At 42.1% G+C, this 18,890-nt stretch overlaps 1 protein-coding gene across 3 annotated transcripts; it reads left to right on the plus strand.

Annotated features, from left to right (window-relative positions):
* The first annotated feature begins 3,019 nt into the window (after positions 1-3,019).
* Positions 3,020-18,812, plus strand: sp2 (sp2 transcription factor). 3 transcript variants are annotated; one of them, XM_030416590.1, is made up of 8 exons: positions 3,020-3,142; positions 6,636-6,712; positions 7,431-8,177; positions 9,665-9,883; positions 11,401-11,695; positions 12,124-12,301; positions 12,422-12,615; positions 13,916-18,812. In XM_030416590.1, the coding sequence occupies exons 1-8, from the start codon at positions 3,136-3,138 to the stop codon at positions 14,014-14,016; spliced, it is 1,818 nt and encodes a 605-aa protein (XP_030272450.1). In that variant the 5' UTR covers positions 3,020-3,135; the 3' UTR covers positions 14,017-18,812. The 3 variants fall into 3 exon arrangements, with proteins under 3 accessions (XP_030272450.1, XP_030272441.1, XP_030272432.1); XM_030416581.1 differs by having other exon boundaries at positions 3,106-3,142; positions 6,542-6,712; XM_030416572.1 differs by having other exon boundaries at positions 3,137-3,244.
* Positions 18,813-18,890: the final 78 nt, after the last annotated feature.

Consider the following 18,890-nt stretch of genomic DNA (forward strand, 5'->3'; position numbering starts at 1 on the left):
GCTCGCTCATGAATCCCGTTAAAGGAAAAAAAAGGCAAATTTCCAAGTTAAATTATGCAGCTCTTTCTCTCTGAGACTCTCCACAGATGTGCCTGGGGAGAAGGTGATAGACGGCATCTGCATCCTCCACCGCCGACCACAGCACGCTCGAGGTGGAGAGGGAGAAAGTGGTTTAGCTAAAAGCAGGACTTTCGTTTTCCAGAGCACTTTAAAGAGCCCTCGCGGTGACGCAGGGAGAGGAGGAACACAGACGACTGGATGTGAATAAGGTCAAGTGCACTCTTCGAGGAAAAGCCTATATGAAAAGGGCCACATGCATTGTGGATGTGAAAAGAGCCAAGGAGAGTGATCCAATGAGAACGAGGGACGGCTCCTCGCAGCCTACATGTTGGCTGAAAGTGCTGCGGGCAGAATTCAGCGGATGTTGACGACGGATGGGACTGACAGCCACGACTGGAGCGTTTCCTCCACAGGGTGGAAACTGGGATCATGTCGGCCTTTCTGGTCCGGTTGTGACCCGACACCAAGCAAAACAGACAAGTACCAAGTCTTCAGTGCTCAAACGTGGTCTGAGTCCAAAGTTACCAGTCTAAGAAAAGCAACAAAACACACTGTTTAAGACTGATAGTGAAAATGTTAAGAAGGAGCTCAGCCACAAATGAACATCCAGTCATTATCTCCTCACACACACGCTGATGGAAGCAAAACATTTCTGCAGCTTCACAGAGAAACAATAAACATTCTCAAACAACTGCAGTATCTGGAGACGTGTAAAATGGTTCCATATAGCTCGCTATCAAATCTATGAAAGCCCTGAAATCCCTAATTGATTTAAAAGATTTACACCCTTGACATGCAATCAGACTCTTGCAACCACTTCGGACGCTTTTATTTTGGCAGCTGCAGGGAAGATTTCAGCATAAAAAAGGTTGTAAAAGGGCGTTTTTTCAAATTAGTTTGGGTACTTTTGGGTTTTTGGAGACTTGTGTTGCGGCAGAATGATCATGATAATGATCATGAATGAAATTTCACTTTTGGCTCAACTTTTTCTTCAAATCAAATCAAAAATTACTTAGATGTGTAAAAGCATCAGTGCGTACACAACATTAACGGGACAGACGACAAAAAGAAAAAGTTCAAAATATACAAACACCAGCACAGTCAAGTGTTCCGAAAAATATATATGAATAAAAGATATGATATAGATTTAACTGTCAAAATAGCTTAATGTGAGCCAATTACAACAACTACTCACTAATAATTCACAGTATATCCGACACAACGAGTACTTTAAAATGTGTATATTTTGCTGATTGTACTTGTAACAGTTAACTTGTAACGGAGTATGTTTTAACTGTGGTATTGTTACTGCCGTCACTAAATATGTCCACTACTGCTGTTATTACACGAGCATGGAGTCAAATTCTCTGTGAAAGGCCTTTCAGGGTCAAACTACGACCTATTGTGCACGTTGTATTGAGTATAACAATAAGATTCACCTGGACAACAGCACGCACACCAAACATGTTTGAGCCAGGTGAGTTTATCTTTAACTACACAGTAACAAACAAGTCATTAACAGGCCAACAACTACAGCTTTGTACTGTAGTAAGTCCACAGCCACAGCTTTACAATATATGTATATAATCAGTTTACAGTCAAAAAGTCTGGGAGGATTTTTAACTTTTCTGAAAGAATTCTTTAGGAATTTATTGCCTAAATTCAACTGGAAATCTGTTTTTATTCTACTGGTTCCAGTAAAGTCCTTTAAGATTCCCATACATTTCATAAACTCCTAAAATGTTTAGATTCTTCTTCTTGTTTTCTCTCGAGTCCAATCAAAATCCCCCTGCATCAGAAATTAGATTAAATAAGATAGGTTAGATTCAACTTTATTGCCATTGTGCACAATACAAGTACAGAGATGATGAAATGCAGTTAGCATCTAACCAGAAGTGCAAAAAGAAGCAGTAAAGTGCAAGTGTGTGCAGCAGAGTATAGACAGATATACAGTATTTACATTATATAAATAAAGAGTAAATAGGTCGAGGTACAGTTTGTACAGTATATAGTAAAATGACTAGCAGGAAATTCATTGGAATCCTACAGGATTGTATTGGAACTGACAGAAAAAGACTGATTTCATGTAAGATAAGACAAGAAAAGACAAAAACAAGAGAACACAACAGAAGATAAAATAAGATAAGACAAGATGATCCTTTATTAATCTCCAGAGGGTCAAGTGATGCTGCGGCACAGGGACAAAGGAGCAAGAACGTAATCACAGATACAAGTTGTTATAGCACAGATAAAGACAAATACACACAAAAATAGAATAAAAGGAGATAACTACAGCTGTTATATGAAGAGTTAAGTGTCATTTAAGACGTTCTGTGCAGTAAATGGCAACTTAAAGTGACACGTGATGATATAAAGTGACATGATGTGATTAGTAGCAGCAAGTCATGTAAACATCAGGGTCCAGTATGACAATTCAATTTGATTAAAAAAAACTTTATTTGTCCTCTAACACACTAACATGGTCTAGTATGGAGTTTACAGTAAGGTTTGAGGTATAATATAGTATAATGTGCAACATATAAAATAAAAGACAGGACTGTGGAAATCATAAAAAGTAAGTAAAACCTATTAAAAGGCTTTAAAGTGTTTCCGCCGTGTTGACTCCTGCTCGCTCACAGCTGACTGCTGCTCACGGTGAAACACGGGACAGTTTAAACGGGTCACACGTTACCGACTCACAGCTCATTGATCAACACGGTTGTCATTCTTCTTCTCGCGGATCCGCCCCTCTGCGCTCTCATTGGCCGTTGGGGACGTCAGTCAAAGTGGATTCCTGCTGTAATAGGGCCGGAGCTCGTTCTGGGGTTCCTCTGCGGCAACGCCCCCAGGGAGCTCAATCTCGACATCCCATTGGTCAAACCGTCATCCATCGGCCGACGTACAAAAATACCGCACTGCGATTGGCTCGGTTGGTTTTCAATCACACGGACACCTCGCGCTGATTGGCCGGCGTGGCCGTCCGTCAACGGCCCATTGTCCGTGGATTGGTGCAGGAGCGCGGGCGGATTCCTCCATGGGCTCGGTCTTCAAGGCTCGCGGAGAGCGAATGTCGTCATGAGCGGTGGGTAGGAATTAAAACATTGGTGTTTATATTACATTCTACTTCGTAAAACATTATATTGTGTCGAGCAGAGAAGCACTGGACAGTATGTGCTACGAATAAGTATGTTTTAGGGAGACTCGGGCAGTTGTGTGTATCAAAATAAGCAATGCACTTCCGGAAAAGGGCTGCCTTTTTCTGTAACGTTATCAAAGAGAGTTTGACTTGCTAGCTACGCGTCAGCTAGCCAAATATGCTACTGTAAGCTATGTAGCTAGCTAGCTAGCAAAACGTTTACTTGTTTTTATTCCAGATCTGGTCGTGCATTCCCCACACTCAGACTGTCCACAATAAAAACACAGAGTTGTCTAGACGATGCAGATAACGGCCTCATCTTAGCTCGTTTATTAGTAGAAACTAAGCTGCACACGAACCAAATCAGCTTAAGCTAGCGGCTAGCCACTTCACCCTGCCCCGGTTTAGTGTTGCTAGTTAGCACGCTCGCTAACATTTAGTGGGTGTCCAAAGCAAACCAACAGTATGTGTTTGATGGCGGCGCTATTTTGAGGCCGCACTGTTTTTTCTTCTTCCTCTCTGTGAGCATTACTGGCAGGGCTCAGATACACACTCGTATAACTTGTGATGATTGTGAAATGGCTAGATTCATTGTTGTGAAGCTGTGCTTCGTGCAGCAGGTCTGTAATCAGCCATCCACGTTTGTATATCCATAAATGTGTCTTAGCCAGGAGAGATTAGAGGCTCAGCAGGCTGAGTTATATCTCCGTGTGAAAGTTTGTTTGTGGTTTGAGAGGTGAAGTTTAGGCACCATGATCCACAGCCGAATGCAGAAACACTTTCACTTAATAATGCAGGCAGGGCTAACAGAGGAAACTGTTCCTGTGTGGCGTCTGTTCAGCAGCCACAACACAGAGCTGGAGCTTATTTTGTGTCAGGGTGAAGCTCAGTGTGGACAGAGGAGCTGCCACAGCCAGCCAGTTAGTGTTGTTGATGAGAGTCCTTTGTGTTTAAGACAACTTCCTTCACAACAAGCAACTTCTGTCTTTTTTCACGTGTTACTGTTACATGGCGGGGAACCATAACACTGGAGTGAGAGACCTAAGTGTATGTTTTCTTAAAAATGCATTCATGGCAGTCGGTGATTAACCCAGATCGATTTAAGAAAAGATGAAGATTTCAAACTTGTTTCAAGCTTGAAATCTGAAGCTTCAAGTGACATGTGCTTGCCGATATTCTTACATACATAGAATATATACACAAGCACACACTCAAATATGGTTATCAAACACTTGTGGCAAAGATAAGTAATGGGGAACAGGGTATTTTACAGTCCCACAATGAAACGTATTGTCCAATATGTCATCTGTGCACTGAAAGAGGAAGCTTCATGAGGAATTTGATAATTAAAATTACCCTCAAACCTCCTTTTTGCATTACACTCTGTAAAAAACAACAACTTATTGGACAACATATACAGAGATACTGATATATATTGGTGGGGCTGTAATAGTCACAGAAAAATAGCTATTCTTACGGTGTGTTAGATGACCAACGGGACATTCCAGCCATATATTTTTTATCCTGTTGCAGATGTTTTAATTTAGATTGACAGAAAAAAAACCTTGAGGATTTTGAAAATCCCTTCAGAGCAGCTAGAAGTGCTGCTGTGCTGTGGGCTTTTAAATTGCAAAGTGTATATATTAAAAAAACAATCATCCTTTAGAGGCACAGACTGCCTCACTTTAATCGCTCATCTGTGCGTTCATGAAATCAGCATTTCTTGCAGTCGGAGTGGATCTGTGATGATTCAGTCATTTCCCAGCAGCGTTTGCACTTCTCGCTACTATCGCTGGTTTGCCAGAGCAGCGCTCTTATACAGTCATGTGATCACGTGTCACCTGCTGTTTGATTACAAGTGTTTGCCAGCTGACGTGCTTCCAGCTTAACTAAATATCACAAATATTAACACATCAGTTTGTGATAAACATTCGTGAATTATGGCGATGTTACACATAAAAATACATCCTGATAACTACTGGTGCATAAAACCACACGTGAAAAACTGGAACTTCTCTTTTGCATTGAATTTATCTCAGAGTTTATCATTTATAAAACTGTGATTTCAGATCAATAATGACCGGTGGAATAAGTCACTCAGCTTAAAATGATGAGAGTTCCACTTCACCTGACACCTGGTTTTGGCTGTGAAGCAGCGCTGCTGGTCGTGAAGATTTAGCCTGCTGTTAAACCTCTGGGCAGCCGGCCCTGAATGTACTTATGCTGACAGTCTCAACAGAAATATAATATCAATAAATTCAGTCTTTTCCTCACATAATGTTTTTGACTGCAGTCCATTTGTGCATCGCCTGCAGCTTGATAATTGTTTGTCACAAATCTCTTTGCTTAAATTCTAAATACCAAAGCTGGCGTGTCCTCTTAGATAAATCCATGAAAACCACCGCAGTAGAAGTTCTATGAAAAGGTTTTCAGTTGCTTTTGCAGAAGATCCAAGTGCTGCACCTGTTGTGGAAATGTTTATCGCACAATTTTAAAAGAGTGATCATTATCTAGATTATCAGTTCACTGGTACACACAGAAGTACTTACTATGACCTAAAAGATCTGTGAATCTGGACGGTTGATAACATCGTGTAAAGTAGAGCGACCTGCTGTTTCACAGGCACATACTGCTCTTTGTATTACTGTAGATAGCTTTAGTTATTTGTCTTGTCCCAGACAGATGTTGCAGAAGCTAAATAGGTATTCCAAGTAGTTTCTCCATCACAGTAGTAGTCTGTAAACTCAGGATTATTTTTATTGTCCACTACTCTGTCCTTTTTTCAGTTGATCAATTAGTTGTTTGTGGTATAAGATGTCAGAAATTGGTTGATGAGTTTTTCCTAAACCCTCGTCTTGTTTTTGTCCAAAACCCAAAGATGATCAGTTTACAGTCATAGGGGAGGAAAGAAACCAGAACATTTTCACATTTAAGATGTTGGATCAGAGGATTTTGTCGAACAATAGTTGACAACTAATTGACAAATCATTGAGCTCTGAAGGTGTGCATTGATATACCTACATAAATGATCTTATACAAGATAGAAAGAGAGAAAAATTAAAAGAAATCATGCAGAATATCTGTTGTCAGGAACTTTCATGTGTCTAAGTAGATTTTTCTGTTAGATTATAAGTAGACTTTGTAAAATAGTTAGTAGTAAATGTATTTGTCTTTCTGTTCAGACCAAAACATACTTTAATAATCCAACATTGAATTATCGAGGAAACAATATTGAGTCCACTGCCGTGTGAGTGAAGACAAATCCGCCAACATCTTAATCGACTAATCGTTGTGTTAATGACCATCACAGAGTTCGTCTTTCTTAGATCTGTTTCTGTTTTGTAGGAATGTCCTGCGTTGTCCTTGAACAGCCTAACCACTGAAAATAGATGCCGCAGGCCGCCTGAATCTGACTCTGCTGTGTCTGTGTGTTTTCCAGAACAACAGGACAGTATGGCCACCACTGTTGCTGTCAGTCCCAGTGAATACCTCCAGCCTTCCACCGCTTCCACACAAGTGAGTAACAGCCAGATGTCGAGTCCGTCTACTGTCTGCTCTGCACTGTCTCTCTCTCCCTCTCCTCTCTCTGCATAATATCTATTAATCCATGATGCATTCAAGTCGCTGCACAGCGTAGGAACATCTTTCACAGGGCGACCCAAGTTTGATCTGATGCAGTGAAGCAGCCAGATAAAGAAAATATACTGTTTTATCACAACAAAATGTAAAATCTTAAGTTATTTTTCTCTGTTTTCTAGTCAAAATGTCTCTTTACACTCAGTTGAAGAAGCAGTCCCCTTGAAAGTTTTCGGGACTTATTTTGGACAAACAGTTTTGACCTTTGGGAAGAATTTTGTAACAGAATAATCAAAGGTCAAAAGTCAACTTACAGACCGTCTGGAGCTTTCTCACAGCTGTCTTTAGCTTGACTGAAGATGCAGCTGATAACTCCTGAAGGGAATTTAATCAGTGTGATAACTGACAATCAAACAAGGGTATAATTACAACTAAAAGAGCTGTACACAAATTACAAATGAAATAAAATGAAATAAATTACTGAGCAGCTCCACGGGGGCAGTTGGGGTTAAGGGTCAAAGAATTACTCCAACTGATTACATTGATTATCAGAATAGTTGCTGATTGATTTATTAGTGGACATTGAATGATTGTGTTACTTGTTGCAGTTCGAGTGCAGACTGTGTGTTGTGTCTGAGCCGTTGTGTTTGTGTTTCAGGACGCCCAGCCGTCTCCTCTGGCCCTCTTGGCCGCCACCTGTAGTAAAATCGGCCCTCCTGCTGCTCAGGCTCCTGTCACCTCTCCTCCAGCACAGCCGCAGCCCCGCAGGCTCCTCCCCATAAAGCCGGCGCCAATCGCCCCCGCTCCACCCAAAAACCTGGGGTTCCTTTCAGCCAAGGGCAATGTGATTCAGCTCCCTGCCGGCCTGGGCTCCACGGCGCCTGGCAGTCCGATCGTGCTCACCATCCAGCAGAGCCCGGCCCGCACCAACACCGCGGCCCCCGCCAACATCCAGTACCAGGTGGTGCCGCAGATCCAGGGGGCCCAGACGATCCAGGTGATGCCACAGGGAGGTCAGATCCAGCTCATCCCCGGCACCAACCAGGCCATCATCACCACTCCCATGACTGTCCCGGCCCCCGCCGCCGCCGCCACCCCGATCACACCGCAGAAGACTGTAGCCATCAAACCCTCCCCAAAGTTACGCAAGCAAAACAACTCTGCTGCAAACATGGTGCAGCTGCCCAGCGGGCTCACGCTGCCGCTCAATGTGGCGACCGGAGAGGTGGGCGGGACTCAAATCATCACAGAGACGGCAGCTGCACCTCCCACTCCAGGAAAGGGGCGACGAGGGAGGAAGAAAAAAGTAGTTCTAGCAGCTCCGCCTCCTCCCCAGCAGGCTGCGTCTCCACCCCCAGAGCAGATGGAGACCATCCTGATCGAGGCTGGTGACAACATCATACAGGTACACCTGACAACAGAGCACAAGCTCTCTCTTATTTATCACCGGCTCATTCTGAACTACAAGCATCCAGTGCTGCGTCGAACAGTCTGAGCATGTTTACAGTGAACTCTGTCAGACAGCCGACTGTTTCTGATCAGGACACACGACTTCATGATGTGTGATGATACAAACACAAGTTTTATTATTGACCTCGGGAGCAGTCGGCGACAAAATTGACTAAATTCAAGTTTTTGCCAATTACTTAGAGAATAAGAATTCAGCCGACAGTTAAATGTTGACGGTGGAGTTACTTTGAGTGAACAAGTCTGTGAGATTTTAGTTAAAGGAGCCAGAAGAATGTTTTGATTTGAGGTTTTTTTAAAATCACAGATCAGCAGTTTGTTCTTGAGTTATCAGTTTTATAAAACAGATAAAAGCATTGAATCCTTTGATGTTAGTTAATCACTCTTATCAAGTATTGGAACTCAAAGATGTCAGATTATTTTCTGTCAGACGGGAAAAAGATTGATTGGCTCAACATAAATCTGGTTCTTGGACTTGGTCGGTCCCGTTGTTCGATCTTGAATCTCCTGAACTGCTCCAGATTCTTCTGGGCCGCCTCGTTTTTTAGGTTTTAAAATCTCAACCATTACAATTGTCATCACGTCGGTACTTTCACCAGATCTTTGAGCTCCTCACGTCGCTGCCAAGCCAAAACTAGGCTAACGTTAGCTAGTATGCTACGGTTGACAGATATTAAGAGTTAAAATCTCTCGCTGAAGAATAATATATATGTATCAGCAGCACTGCAGGCAGCTGAGTTCCTATCGTCTGCATTTTGTTTACAGCAGCTTCCTCATGAGGTCACATGAGTGAAACCATGTGAGGTCGGTGCTGCTCTGCATCCTCTGGCACAATGACCCTAATGACATGCTGTAATGTGTGTTGCTGGTGTTACACAGTATTTGGTGGTTTGCTAAATTCAAGTCGAGTTAATTTAGACTGTGAATCTAATCTGTGTCTCTGTAAACTCAAAGTTCCTCTAATACCTATTTTAGAGATTTATTAGCCGCCTGCAGTTTCCTCTCATCACTTCTGAGCGGTTTAATCTTTTATTATTTTGGTTTTACAACTTTAACTTTGTTGTGTTGCCTCGTCAGTGAATGTTTCCAGCTTCAGCAGGCAGCTGATTTCTAAAAGCTGCCGGCGAAGAATCAAACAGCAAAGTTAGCAGCGAAAGAGCTGGATGTATTTCTCTGGTGCTGAGACAAGACAGAAGTCAAAGCAGAGAGAATATTGGACGTGTATCGTGTTAGCATGTCGCTAATGTCGGCGCTGTACTCAGTTTGTTCTGCTGCTCTCAAGTGGCCAAAAGATCAATGAATCAGGTTTAATGAAACATGAGCGGACTGACTTGTCGGGTTATTGTGGTCAAGCTGTCCCGTAACTGAACCATCACAGGGTTGGCTGCTTCCTTAGATAACCTCACCTGTCTTCTGTGTTTGCAGGCAGGTAACAACCTGCTGATCGTACAGAGCCCCGGGCAGCCGGCTGTGGTGCAGCAGGTCCAGCTGGTCCAGTCCAAACCGGAGTCTCAGATGGTTCAGATCCCCCAGCAGGCCTTGAAGGTGGTGCAGGCCGCCTCCGCCACGCTTCCACCCGTCCCACAGAGACAGTCGATGCCCTCGAGCCTGCAGGTCGCTCAGACCGACTCGACACCGACGCAGGTATCCGTTCAGACACACTCTCACCTCAGAACAACTCTGCCTTCTGACTCATTCAGAGCTGTTTTTAAATGTTTGTAATTACTGACTAAAATCAAAATTAGTCCAGTTATTTTATTCTTATTGAGTCAAATACATTTCTAGGACTTTTGGGCGTCAAAGGAAAATCAGCAGCACTAAAACGATGAGAGTCGAGAATAGAAACATCGATTTACATCCTTTTGAATGTGTTTAATAGGAACTTATCAAACAGCTGCTGAACAAGCAGAACTCCAGTCGTCCACTCCCGTCTCATCTGTGACCACAAATATGTCCGGTGCTGGAAGATCCAGCTGAACCACATTGTTTTTGACTCGGCCCGAATGTATCTCAGTGAAGCTGGTGCTAATCAGTGACGTCTTCCTGTGAAATACAACCTGTTTTATGTCTGGTGAATGTTTTAAAACGCTGAATTACAGCCTCAGCGTCATGTTCTGCTTCCTGCACAGCTCAGTTAATATCCTGTGGTAGTCGAGCGTGAAGCGAGTGACTCTCAAACAGCCAGAAATTTAAAAGGTGTGTTTTTTTTGGGTTGTGCTGTCGACATGTGACGCTGCAGGAGCGTTACAAACAGTGAGGAAAGTGTTAATAATGAAGGGCAGGTCGAACGTCTGGCTATGTGAGACGAGCTCGCCAAGTTTTATTTAATTTTGTGGTGAATAAAGTGAAAGTGACTTCACTTCAACTGATTTAACTGTTGTATCGGAGATGAACTTCAGCCTTTGCATTTATTAGTTTTATAAGCAGCAGCAGACAGTTTCTTGGGTTGTATTAGTAGAAAAAACCCAACATTAATATTTTTAAAGTAAATAAGAAAGCGACATGAAGATAAATAGACATCTGTGAGTCCTTATGATCATAATTTTAATAATAAAAACAACGTTTCTATTGTAAAACTAAACATTTTCAAAGAAGAAGTAGTTGAATAAAAACAAAACTGGTTAAATAAACTTCTTTTTCTGGGTCTTCATCATTAAAAACTGTCAGTATAATTAATTATCTCTTATGTTGACTGGAATTAAACCTTTCACCGCGCTAAATGTTTCAGCTGTATCGACAAAACCTAACTTTACATGTACCAATTCTGCTTGTTGTGTGTAGTCCCGTTCAGAGCTGGAAAAACTTGGTTTATAATAAATCCACAAATATTTACAGAGCATTTGTGTTTTTTATTCATCGTTAAGATGATGAATAATCATGTTTAACAGTGCTTTTTACTGCTGTTTGTCTTTTCAGTGTGTAACCGGTCGGTTCATCTGTTATTTTTGTCGACCTTTTTTCTTTGGAGCTGGATTGTTTACCTTTAATATGCCAAAAATATTTATCTTTTGAATTTTTCTTTATTCAACACAATCTCAACATAGGACAACAGCAGTGGAAAGCTTTGAGGGAATGCAGGAAGAGAGCACAAACGTATATCACACTGTGCAGACCGGTTTAAATTAAACTTCAGACGTCCGTTTGGCATTTTCTTCCCTCAGATCCTCTTCAAAACAGCGGCGGGCGAGTGGCAGTCTGTTCAGCTCCAGGACTCGGTATCCACGACAACGACACCCACCACCTCGGTCGTCACCACCACCACCTCGCCACCGGCCGGCGCGAAGAGGGCGCTCGCGGGGGGAAGGAAGGAGCGGACTCTGGCGAAAATTGCTCCGGCGGGGGGGATGATAGCGCTGAACACGTCGCAGCTCTCCTCGGCAGCTCAGGCGGTTCAGACGATCAGCATCAACGGGGTCCAAGTCCAGGGAGTTCCTGTCACCATCACCAACGCAGGGGGTGAGTCTCAGACCCGGGATGGTAGAGCACAGATCTGTTAAAGGCCTAGAGGAGTGGAAAAACTGGAAAAAAGCAAAGAGTCACAAAGAAGGACACAGAGAGATAAAGAAAATAGATCAACTTACATTTTTGTGCTCTATCAGCAGAATAAAGGCAGCTGGACTTCTTTCTTGTTTCTTGTTTCAGTTCTCAGTTTCTCTGGTTGTTCTCCCTCTTTTTACTAATGGTGTCAGCCAGTTTCTAATAAAAGCTCCTTCTGCTTAGAACATGTTGTCAACACTTTGTTCTCTAATTAATCATTAGACTTTCACTTCAGTTTGACTCGTGGCTGTCAGCCTGTAGTCTGGATTTTCAGAGGAACTTGGCCGCTCTGGCCGGAGCCCTGCTGTGTCTCTTACAGCGAGTCTGTCTGTGTGTGTGTTTGTCAGGCCAGCAGCACCTCACGGTCCAGACGATGCAGGGCGGAGGGCTCCAGCTGGCAACAACGCAGGGCCAGCAGGCCATCCAGGTAGACCAGACCCTCACCCTGGAGCTGCCCGGCCAGCCAGGAGAGAAGAAGCGACGGATGGCCTGCACCTGCCCCAACTGTAAAGACGCAGACAAAAGGTTCCTGCCCGCTTTATTTGCCCATCAGAATACACACCTTAATTCTTCGTAGATACCGAGTGTCCTGTGTAAATGAAGCCTCACTGTCTGACTGGGTGTGTTTGTGTGGACGCTCTGCAGGCCCGGGGAGGTGGGGAAGAGGAAGCACATCTGTCACGTCCCCGGCTGCGAGAAGACGTTCAGGAAAACGTCGCTGCTCAGAGCTCACGTCCGGCTGCACACCGGCGAGAGGCCGTTCGTCTGCAACTGGGTTTTCTGCGGGAAACGTTTCACACGCAGCGACGAGCTGCAGCGACACGCCAGGACGCACACAGGTCTGGCTGCAGTTTTAATCACTCAAGAAACAATGAAGTCAGAGCTGAAAGAACACAAAGCGATTTTTCCTCTGCAGTGTTCTGGTTTTCTCTCATTTAAAGAGATATTCCGGTGTAAATTTAATCCATGGTCTAAATCACCGTGAAACTGTGTTAGATTCCCTCTCGAGAGATCAAGTTAGCAGACCGCTAATTTACGGAGTTTTATCAACCTCAGAAACGACCGCACGACAACAATACACTGCAGTAAATGGATCCAAATATAAACCGCCACCAAAAAGCCACAAATAATGCTCAGAACAGCACCAAACTTCAGCAACAGTACAAATAGGGTCTCAGCACATAGTCCGGGGCATCTAACCTCCGCTAGCTTAGCTGGATTTCTATTGTGAAGCTAAAAACAGATTTCAACTCTCCTCCATCAGCTTCCGGGTCGGGGAAGTCCCGACGCTACGATTACCGAGTGCTGTTAGAAATGCTCAATTCCGTTCTTTTCCCTGTCCGCTCTCGATAATAACTGTTATAAACTGGCAGGTAAGACACATATGAACTTTGATTGCTTTTCCATGAAGTCATAATCATACATTTTCATCCATGAGCCGCGGAACTCTACTGCACTCGGTAATCGACGTCGTCGGGACTTCCCGTCAACAGGAAGCTGCTGCAGAAGAGTGGTAAATTTAGTCAGCTTTTCAGTAGAAATCCAGCTAAGCTAGCGGAGGTTAGATGCCCCGGACTATGTGCTGAGACCCTATTTGTACTGTTGCTGAAGTTTGGTGCTGTTCTGAGCATTATTTGTGGCTTTTTGGTGGCGGTTTATATTTGGATCCATTTACTGCAGTGTATTGTTGTCGTGCGGTCGTTTCTGAGGTTGATAAAACTCCGTAAATTAGCGGTCTGCTAACTTGATCTCTCGAGACCATGGATTGAATTTACACCTGAATATCCCTTTAAGCCTTCGCTGATCAGCTGGGTGCAATTTACTGTCTTCACATCTGAGGAAGATTTGTGTCTTACAGGTCCAGTTAGCTCTCGCTCTCACCTGGAGACATGAACTCACAGTCCTTCAGGTGCCAGAGGATTCTGGTCCACCTGTTATTACATAAATTCATTCATTTCAAATACAGAAGTTTGTAAGAAGTTCTGTTTCTAGCAGCAAGTAAAAGCTTTAATAGATATTTATAGTCTTTCTGAGTGAATGTTGTTTTGCCCGCAGCCTGTTTTTCTTCGTATATTCCCTCCATTGTATTTTTTTTTACATTAAAACGTAACCTGTCACTTTGTTTTTGTTCCCCAACAGGAGACAAGCGCTTCGAGTGCAGCCAGTGTCAGAAGCGCTTCATGAGGAGCGACCACCTGACGAAGCATTACAAGACTCACATAAACACCAAGAACCTGTGAGCTGCCTGTTTACAGAGCTTGTACGCAGACGGACTCTCTCAAACTGAAGACTGTATTAAGAGGACGGAGGGGCGGAGGAGACGTCACCAAGAGGAGTGTCTGAGACTTGTCCCAGTGCGGGAAATACTCCACACAAAAAAAGTCCCCACATCCCCTCTCAATCCTCTAGGACACTGTAGCTTGGTGTACAATGACATCCTACCTGGTGGACTTCAAACTGATCCAGCAAATTAATTAATAATAGTTTAACTTTGTTTTTCTTCTCTCTGGTCTGAGCGGAGTTTCAGAACCAGCTCCGACCTGGACGAGTAGGACGACGAGGTGGCGAGGCTTCAGATGCTTAACTCTTGCTTGCTTATTTATGAACTTCTCTGGCGGGAAACAAAGAATAATTCAGACGCCAACAACAAGACCGCAGGACTCCAGCGCTCCCTCTCCTTTTGTTTTGTTTTGTTTTGTTTTTGTTTTCTCTCTACAAAATCCTGCTCGCTTTGTCTTTTCACTTGCCTGGTGCTGAACATCGGGAGCTCCTTACAAATTGGCTGTCAGAAAAGTAGAAAATTCAACACCATGTTTTGTAAATATAACATAAATGTGTTACCCAAGTGGAATGGTAATTTAGTTTTAAGCTATTTGTTTTTCAGCAGGAGTCTCTGCTGATTTAAAAACCTGTTTACCCCCCAAAAAAACAGATTTGGGACCATTACATAAAAACCTCCCCGAGAAGACTTTTGAAAACCTCTAGAAGTTTACATCAACTATTTTTTAAATGTAAATGCAAACTATTATAATATTAATAATGATAATAAACTATTTATAAATTTTTTTCCATACAATTGTTACAAGTTGATTTTCAAAATAGGCATGTGGACAAAGATTAAATGCGACTCAAAGTTTAAAAACAGGCCCGCGAGGATGTTAAAGGAGTATTTCATCACGTGCACACGTTTGTTTTGAGGGTACTGATCCGACTTGGCTCGAGTCTCTGACGGCAAATGACTCGGCTGCCAAGACCCGCAGAACAGAACAGCAGCACTTCAGGCTGTGCTGAGTCCTGGAAGGAGTTGGACGTGCAGTTCAGGGCCAGAAGTCACTGTGCCTTAAAAGTTGTCATTGAAATTTCGCAACAAAACGGGCAGAAAGTGAAGAGCAGATGGAATTTGAGTCGTGTGGGGAAATCTTAGTGGAAAATACGCTTAAAGTCTGAATGCAACGAGCTGAACGTCAAATTTCAAGGTCAACAATCGTCACAAAAGATTATAATGATAATTAAAACAAACTTCACAGCTCAGTAAGGTTTCAAATGCTGTCTTGGGTTTGGTTGATGGAGTTTTGTGAGCAGCAGCGACGTTATTGACTTCAATCCGGCTTTCTGAAAGGGTGAAGATGAGGAATTTGAAGAGGCTCGGGTCTCACTTTTATTGGCAGAAGGAAACACAGGAGAGAGAGACGAGTTTAAAGAAACGCAGCAAAGCCTGAAAACAGAAATAAGTATTTCATCTTCCGCTTCCCTCGTCTTTCAGTCTGTTGGGTTTTTTTTATCAGTATTCGATTAAATCCCTGTAGAGAGGTCTGTGGTTAACACAAGCTTTAGAGATTCACATGTTTTGTTCCACAACTGAAAATATATCATTTGCATTTTGAAGCTTTTTCTTAAAATCGACGTCTAAATGAGACATATACAGAGATTGTCGGGGACATTAAACATCAACGCAACGAACTGAGAGACTAAAAAAGTAAAAAAAAAAAAACAATCAAACTCTAACTTTACGATTTGTAGAGTGATTGATATGTTTTCTTCAGGGCGACACGACTATTAGGAATCCAGCTTCATACCGACAACAGATCATTGGAATGGATATTCCTTTACAGTAAAAAATGTAAATGTTTTAAAATTGAAAGCAACTAACTACAATTTACACAAATCCTGCACTTGAGTTTTTTTCCATTTTCTGCTGCTTCACACTCCACTAGATTTATGTGATAATCTTAGTTACTGGTTGCTTTCCTCATTCAGATTATTCAGTGTTCGGCTGTTTCTCGTCATGTTTCATCAGTCAGATAGTGTCGTTGTCGGGTCGTTGAGCACATTTTCAAATTATTTTATCTTCCCCCTGACAAAAAACCCAAACAAACACTGATCGCTGGTGCTGACGTTGAACTCATGTGACCACAGCGCAGTTAATTTTATAGTCTAAAATAAACATTTTACTTTGGTTTCAATTGCGCGTCTAAAATCATAAACTGATGTTCGTTCGTGGAGATTATCTTGCTGATTTCAGTATCGTGAACTTGTGTTTGCCACAGAGCTTATTTCAATCTTCAGATTCAGCCGACTGAAATCTGTCGTTCCCGTTCTCAGTTACATGTAACAAAAGATCGCTGGCTGGATTCAAACCGACACTCATACTTTACAAAATAACAGATTGGGCGTAATGTCTCAAAGCGTAAACATGTGGTGAGAGAATAATAAGGAAGCCAGGATTGAACCTTGTGGAACACCAAAGCGTTTAAATTTGACCTGACCTGTGGCTGTGAAGGAGGAAGTTGATAGTAACATCTCCGATACCTCGCTGAGAACAAAGTGGAGGAGGTAACTGTTATGTAACGTGTAAAACAAAAATAGGAGCATCAGAAGTTCTGAGTAAACGGCAAGCGGTTCGGTTCGGATCGGATGGTGTCTTCAGGACGTATACTACCTTTTTAACTGCTCCGCCCTGAGAGAAGCGCTGCAAAAACTTTCAACCTTCCTCATTTTCTGGGGTGTGAAAGATGGCTGAGCAGATTTTTTTTTTGATGCCCTGAAACAAATCCAAGTTTGAGAAAAAAAAGGTCAAAGGGTTTAATTCAGTGTGATATTAGTGATGGGAGGAGCGAGTTGGATGCCACGCCAGGTACGCTCACGTCTCGGGTCTGGGTATCGAACTGTAATACTTCTGTTTGGACCTGACTGGTACTGAAATGTGTCCCAAACAGTGAATATCAAAGCCGTCGAGTATCGAGAGTTGGAGCTGAATGTTTGGTCGGATTCTTATTTTTTTTTCTGAGTTTTTAGATGTTCTAGTTTTAGACATTTTTCTGTTCATCGATGGCTTTATGTTTTTAAACTTTTAACATCAGCCGAAAACTTCTTTTGTTAATTGAAAGAGGTCTTGTTTTTGTTTTGTTTTTTACCTGAGAGGTTTTGAGTTTCATTCTGGGGTTTATTTTATAAAAAAAAACATGTTTATACTTCTTTAAGTAAAAAGTAAAAATTTGGTACATTTACCTGACGACACCCAGCCCTACTTTAAACTCTGTGTACTAATTATTATAACTGAATTCTGGGGAAACTCTGCTTTTTGTGCTTTACCTACAGTATAACTTTGAGTTGATGATTCGTAGCCTATGCATTGCTGTATATATGATTCAGATTTACAATTATTTGGCCTGACTTGACAATCACGTCTAGAGATGGAAACAAAAAACAAAAAACTTTCTCAGGCCTTTGTTCAGTTATTTGTACATGACTATTTTTTTTTTTCCAGCTATGTGATAGCTTTAAATCTGAATTAACACTTGAGAAGTTGTTTTTTGTTGATATACAGGTAACCAGCATTAGGCCTACTGTACAGTATTCACACAAGTTAATATCTTTTGCTTTACAGGAAACATTCTGTTGCTCATATCCTTTTTTTTTTTATATATGTTGAAGATGTACTGATCTTTTGCTAACAGGTCATCGGTCAGTTTGAAGTCCGGCCTGTATGGGAGTTCCTTTCATTGAGTAGAAATACACCGACTTATTGTCAGATCGGCTTCTTGGTCAGATTTAGCGCGCCGCCATCGGACGAGCGTGTGTGTTACGTTTCCGCCGTGGCGTGTTCGATACTGTGACCGACATGTTTCGTGGACGGTTGCTGCCTCGCTACAAAACATACGTAACAACAACTTCTTTGACCAAAAAAAAAAAAGAAAAAGCTAAAGTCAGATTTATTTTTAAAGCACTTTGACACAGTTTTCCTCAAAGTGCTTCACACAGTAGGGGGAGGCAACAGATGACGTAAAGCTTAGGTGGCCAATATTTGGTGTATTTTTTCAAGAATGTGTCTGAAGACATGCGATGCCATTGGGATGGACAGACGGAGCCTGCTCATATTTATGTTTGTATTTCATGTCTGAATATGTAAATACAGTGTGTGTCTGGTAGACACAGTAAATGTAGGATATTAGAGAACAAAAGTTAAGCTGCCTAGTGTTGCGGTTGGCGCGGCCAGCCTTGAAGGAAGTGGACTTTGTACAGCGTGTAAGGAATAAAATATAATGTGACATTGTATAGCTTCATTCCTGCTTTGTATAAGACTTCTAGATCTTTTTTCTATTGAATTAAAGATGCCTTAGACAGCTGCACCCAGTATTTAAAGATGTTTTTGTTTTTTTTCTGTCTAATTCCAGGTAACAACATTTGTAAAATTCCTTTTTGTGTTTTTAACTTATGTTACATGCTAATGTAATGTGCACTGATTTAAAGTCCCAGGTTTCCAACAATTTGTAAATTTAATCTTGATTGTAATTAAAAAAATATAATGAGATTTTTTTTCCAAATTAAGACATTTCTATTGCTTGGTTTCTGTGAATTAGATGCTTTTCTCCTTCTCCCAGCTGATATGTCACATAATGTTCTGCAGCCAGTTGTTGTGTTTATCAGGAGAAACCAGAGAACCAGCAATTTATTTTTTAATTTGTATGAAGGTGCTAAAACACGAGGTTTGCTCCTTTTTTACAACACCCCCTCAATAAAGAACTTAAACTGCTCACTGCTGCTGCCTGGATTGTTTTTCTACTTTCATCTTGAGGCGAATTCTAGATAATAAAACATAATTTAGTTCTTTTTG

The sequence above is a fragment of the Sparus aurata genome, chromosome 1, assembly GCF_900880675.1.
Source record: "Sparus aurata chromosome 1, fSpaAur1.1, whole genome shotgun sequence".
Classification (NCBI taxonomy): Eukaryota; Metazoa; Chordata; class Actinopteri; order Spariformes; family Sparidae; genus Sparus; species Sparus aurata.

Excerpts from the sequence above, each read along its gene's own strand:
- sp2 (XM_030416590.1), top strand. Across the intron at positions 9,884-11,400 it reads CCGACTCGACACCGACGCAG|ATCCTCTTCAAAACAGCGGC; the intron begins GTATCCGTTCAG and ends TTCTTCCCTCAG. Across the intron at positions 12,616-13,915 it reads ACACGCCAGGACGCACACAG|GAGACAAGCGCTTCGAGTGC; the intron begins GTCTGGCTGCAG and ends GTTCCCCAACAG.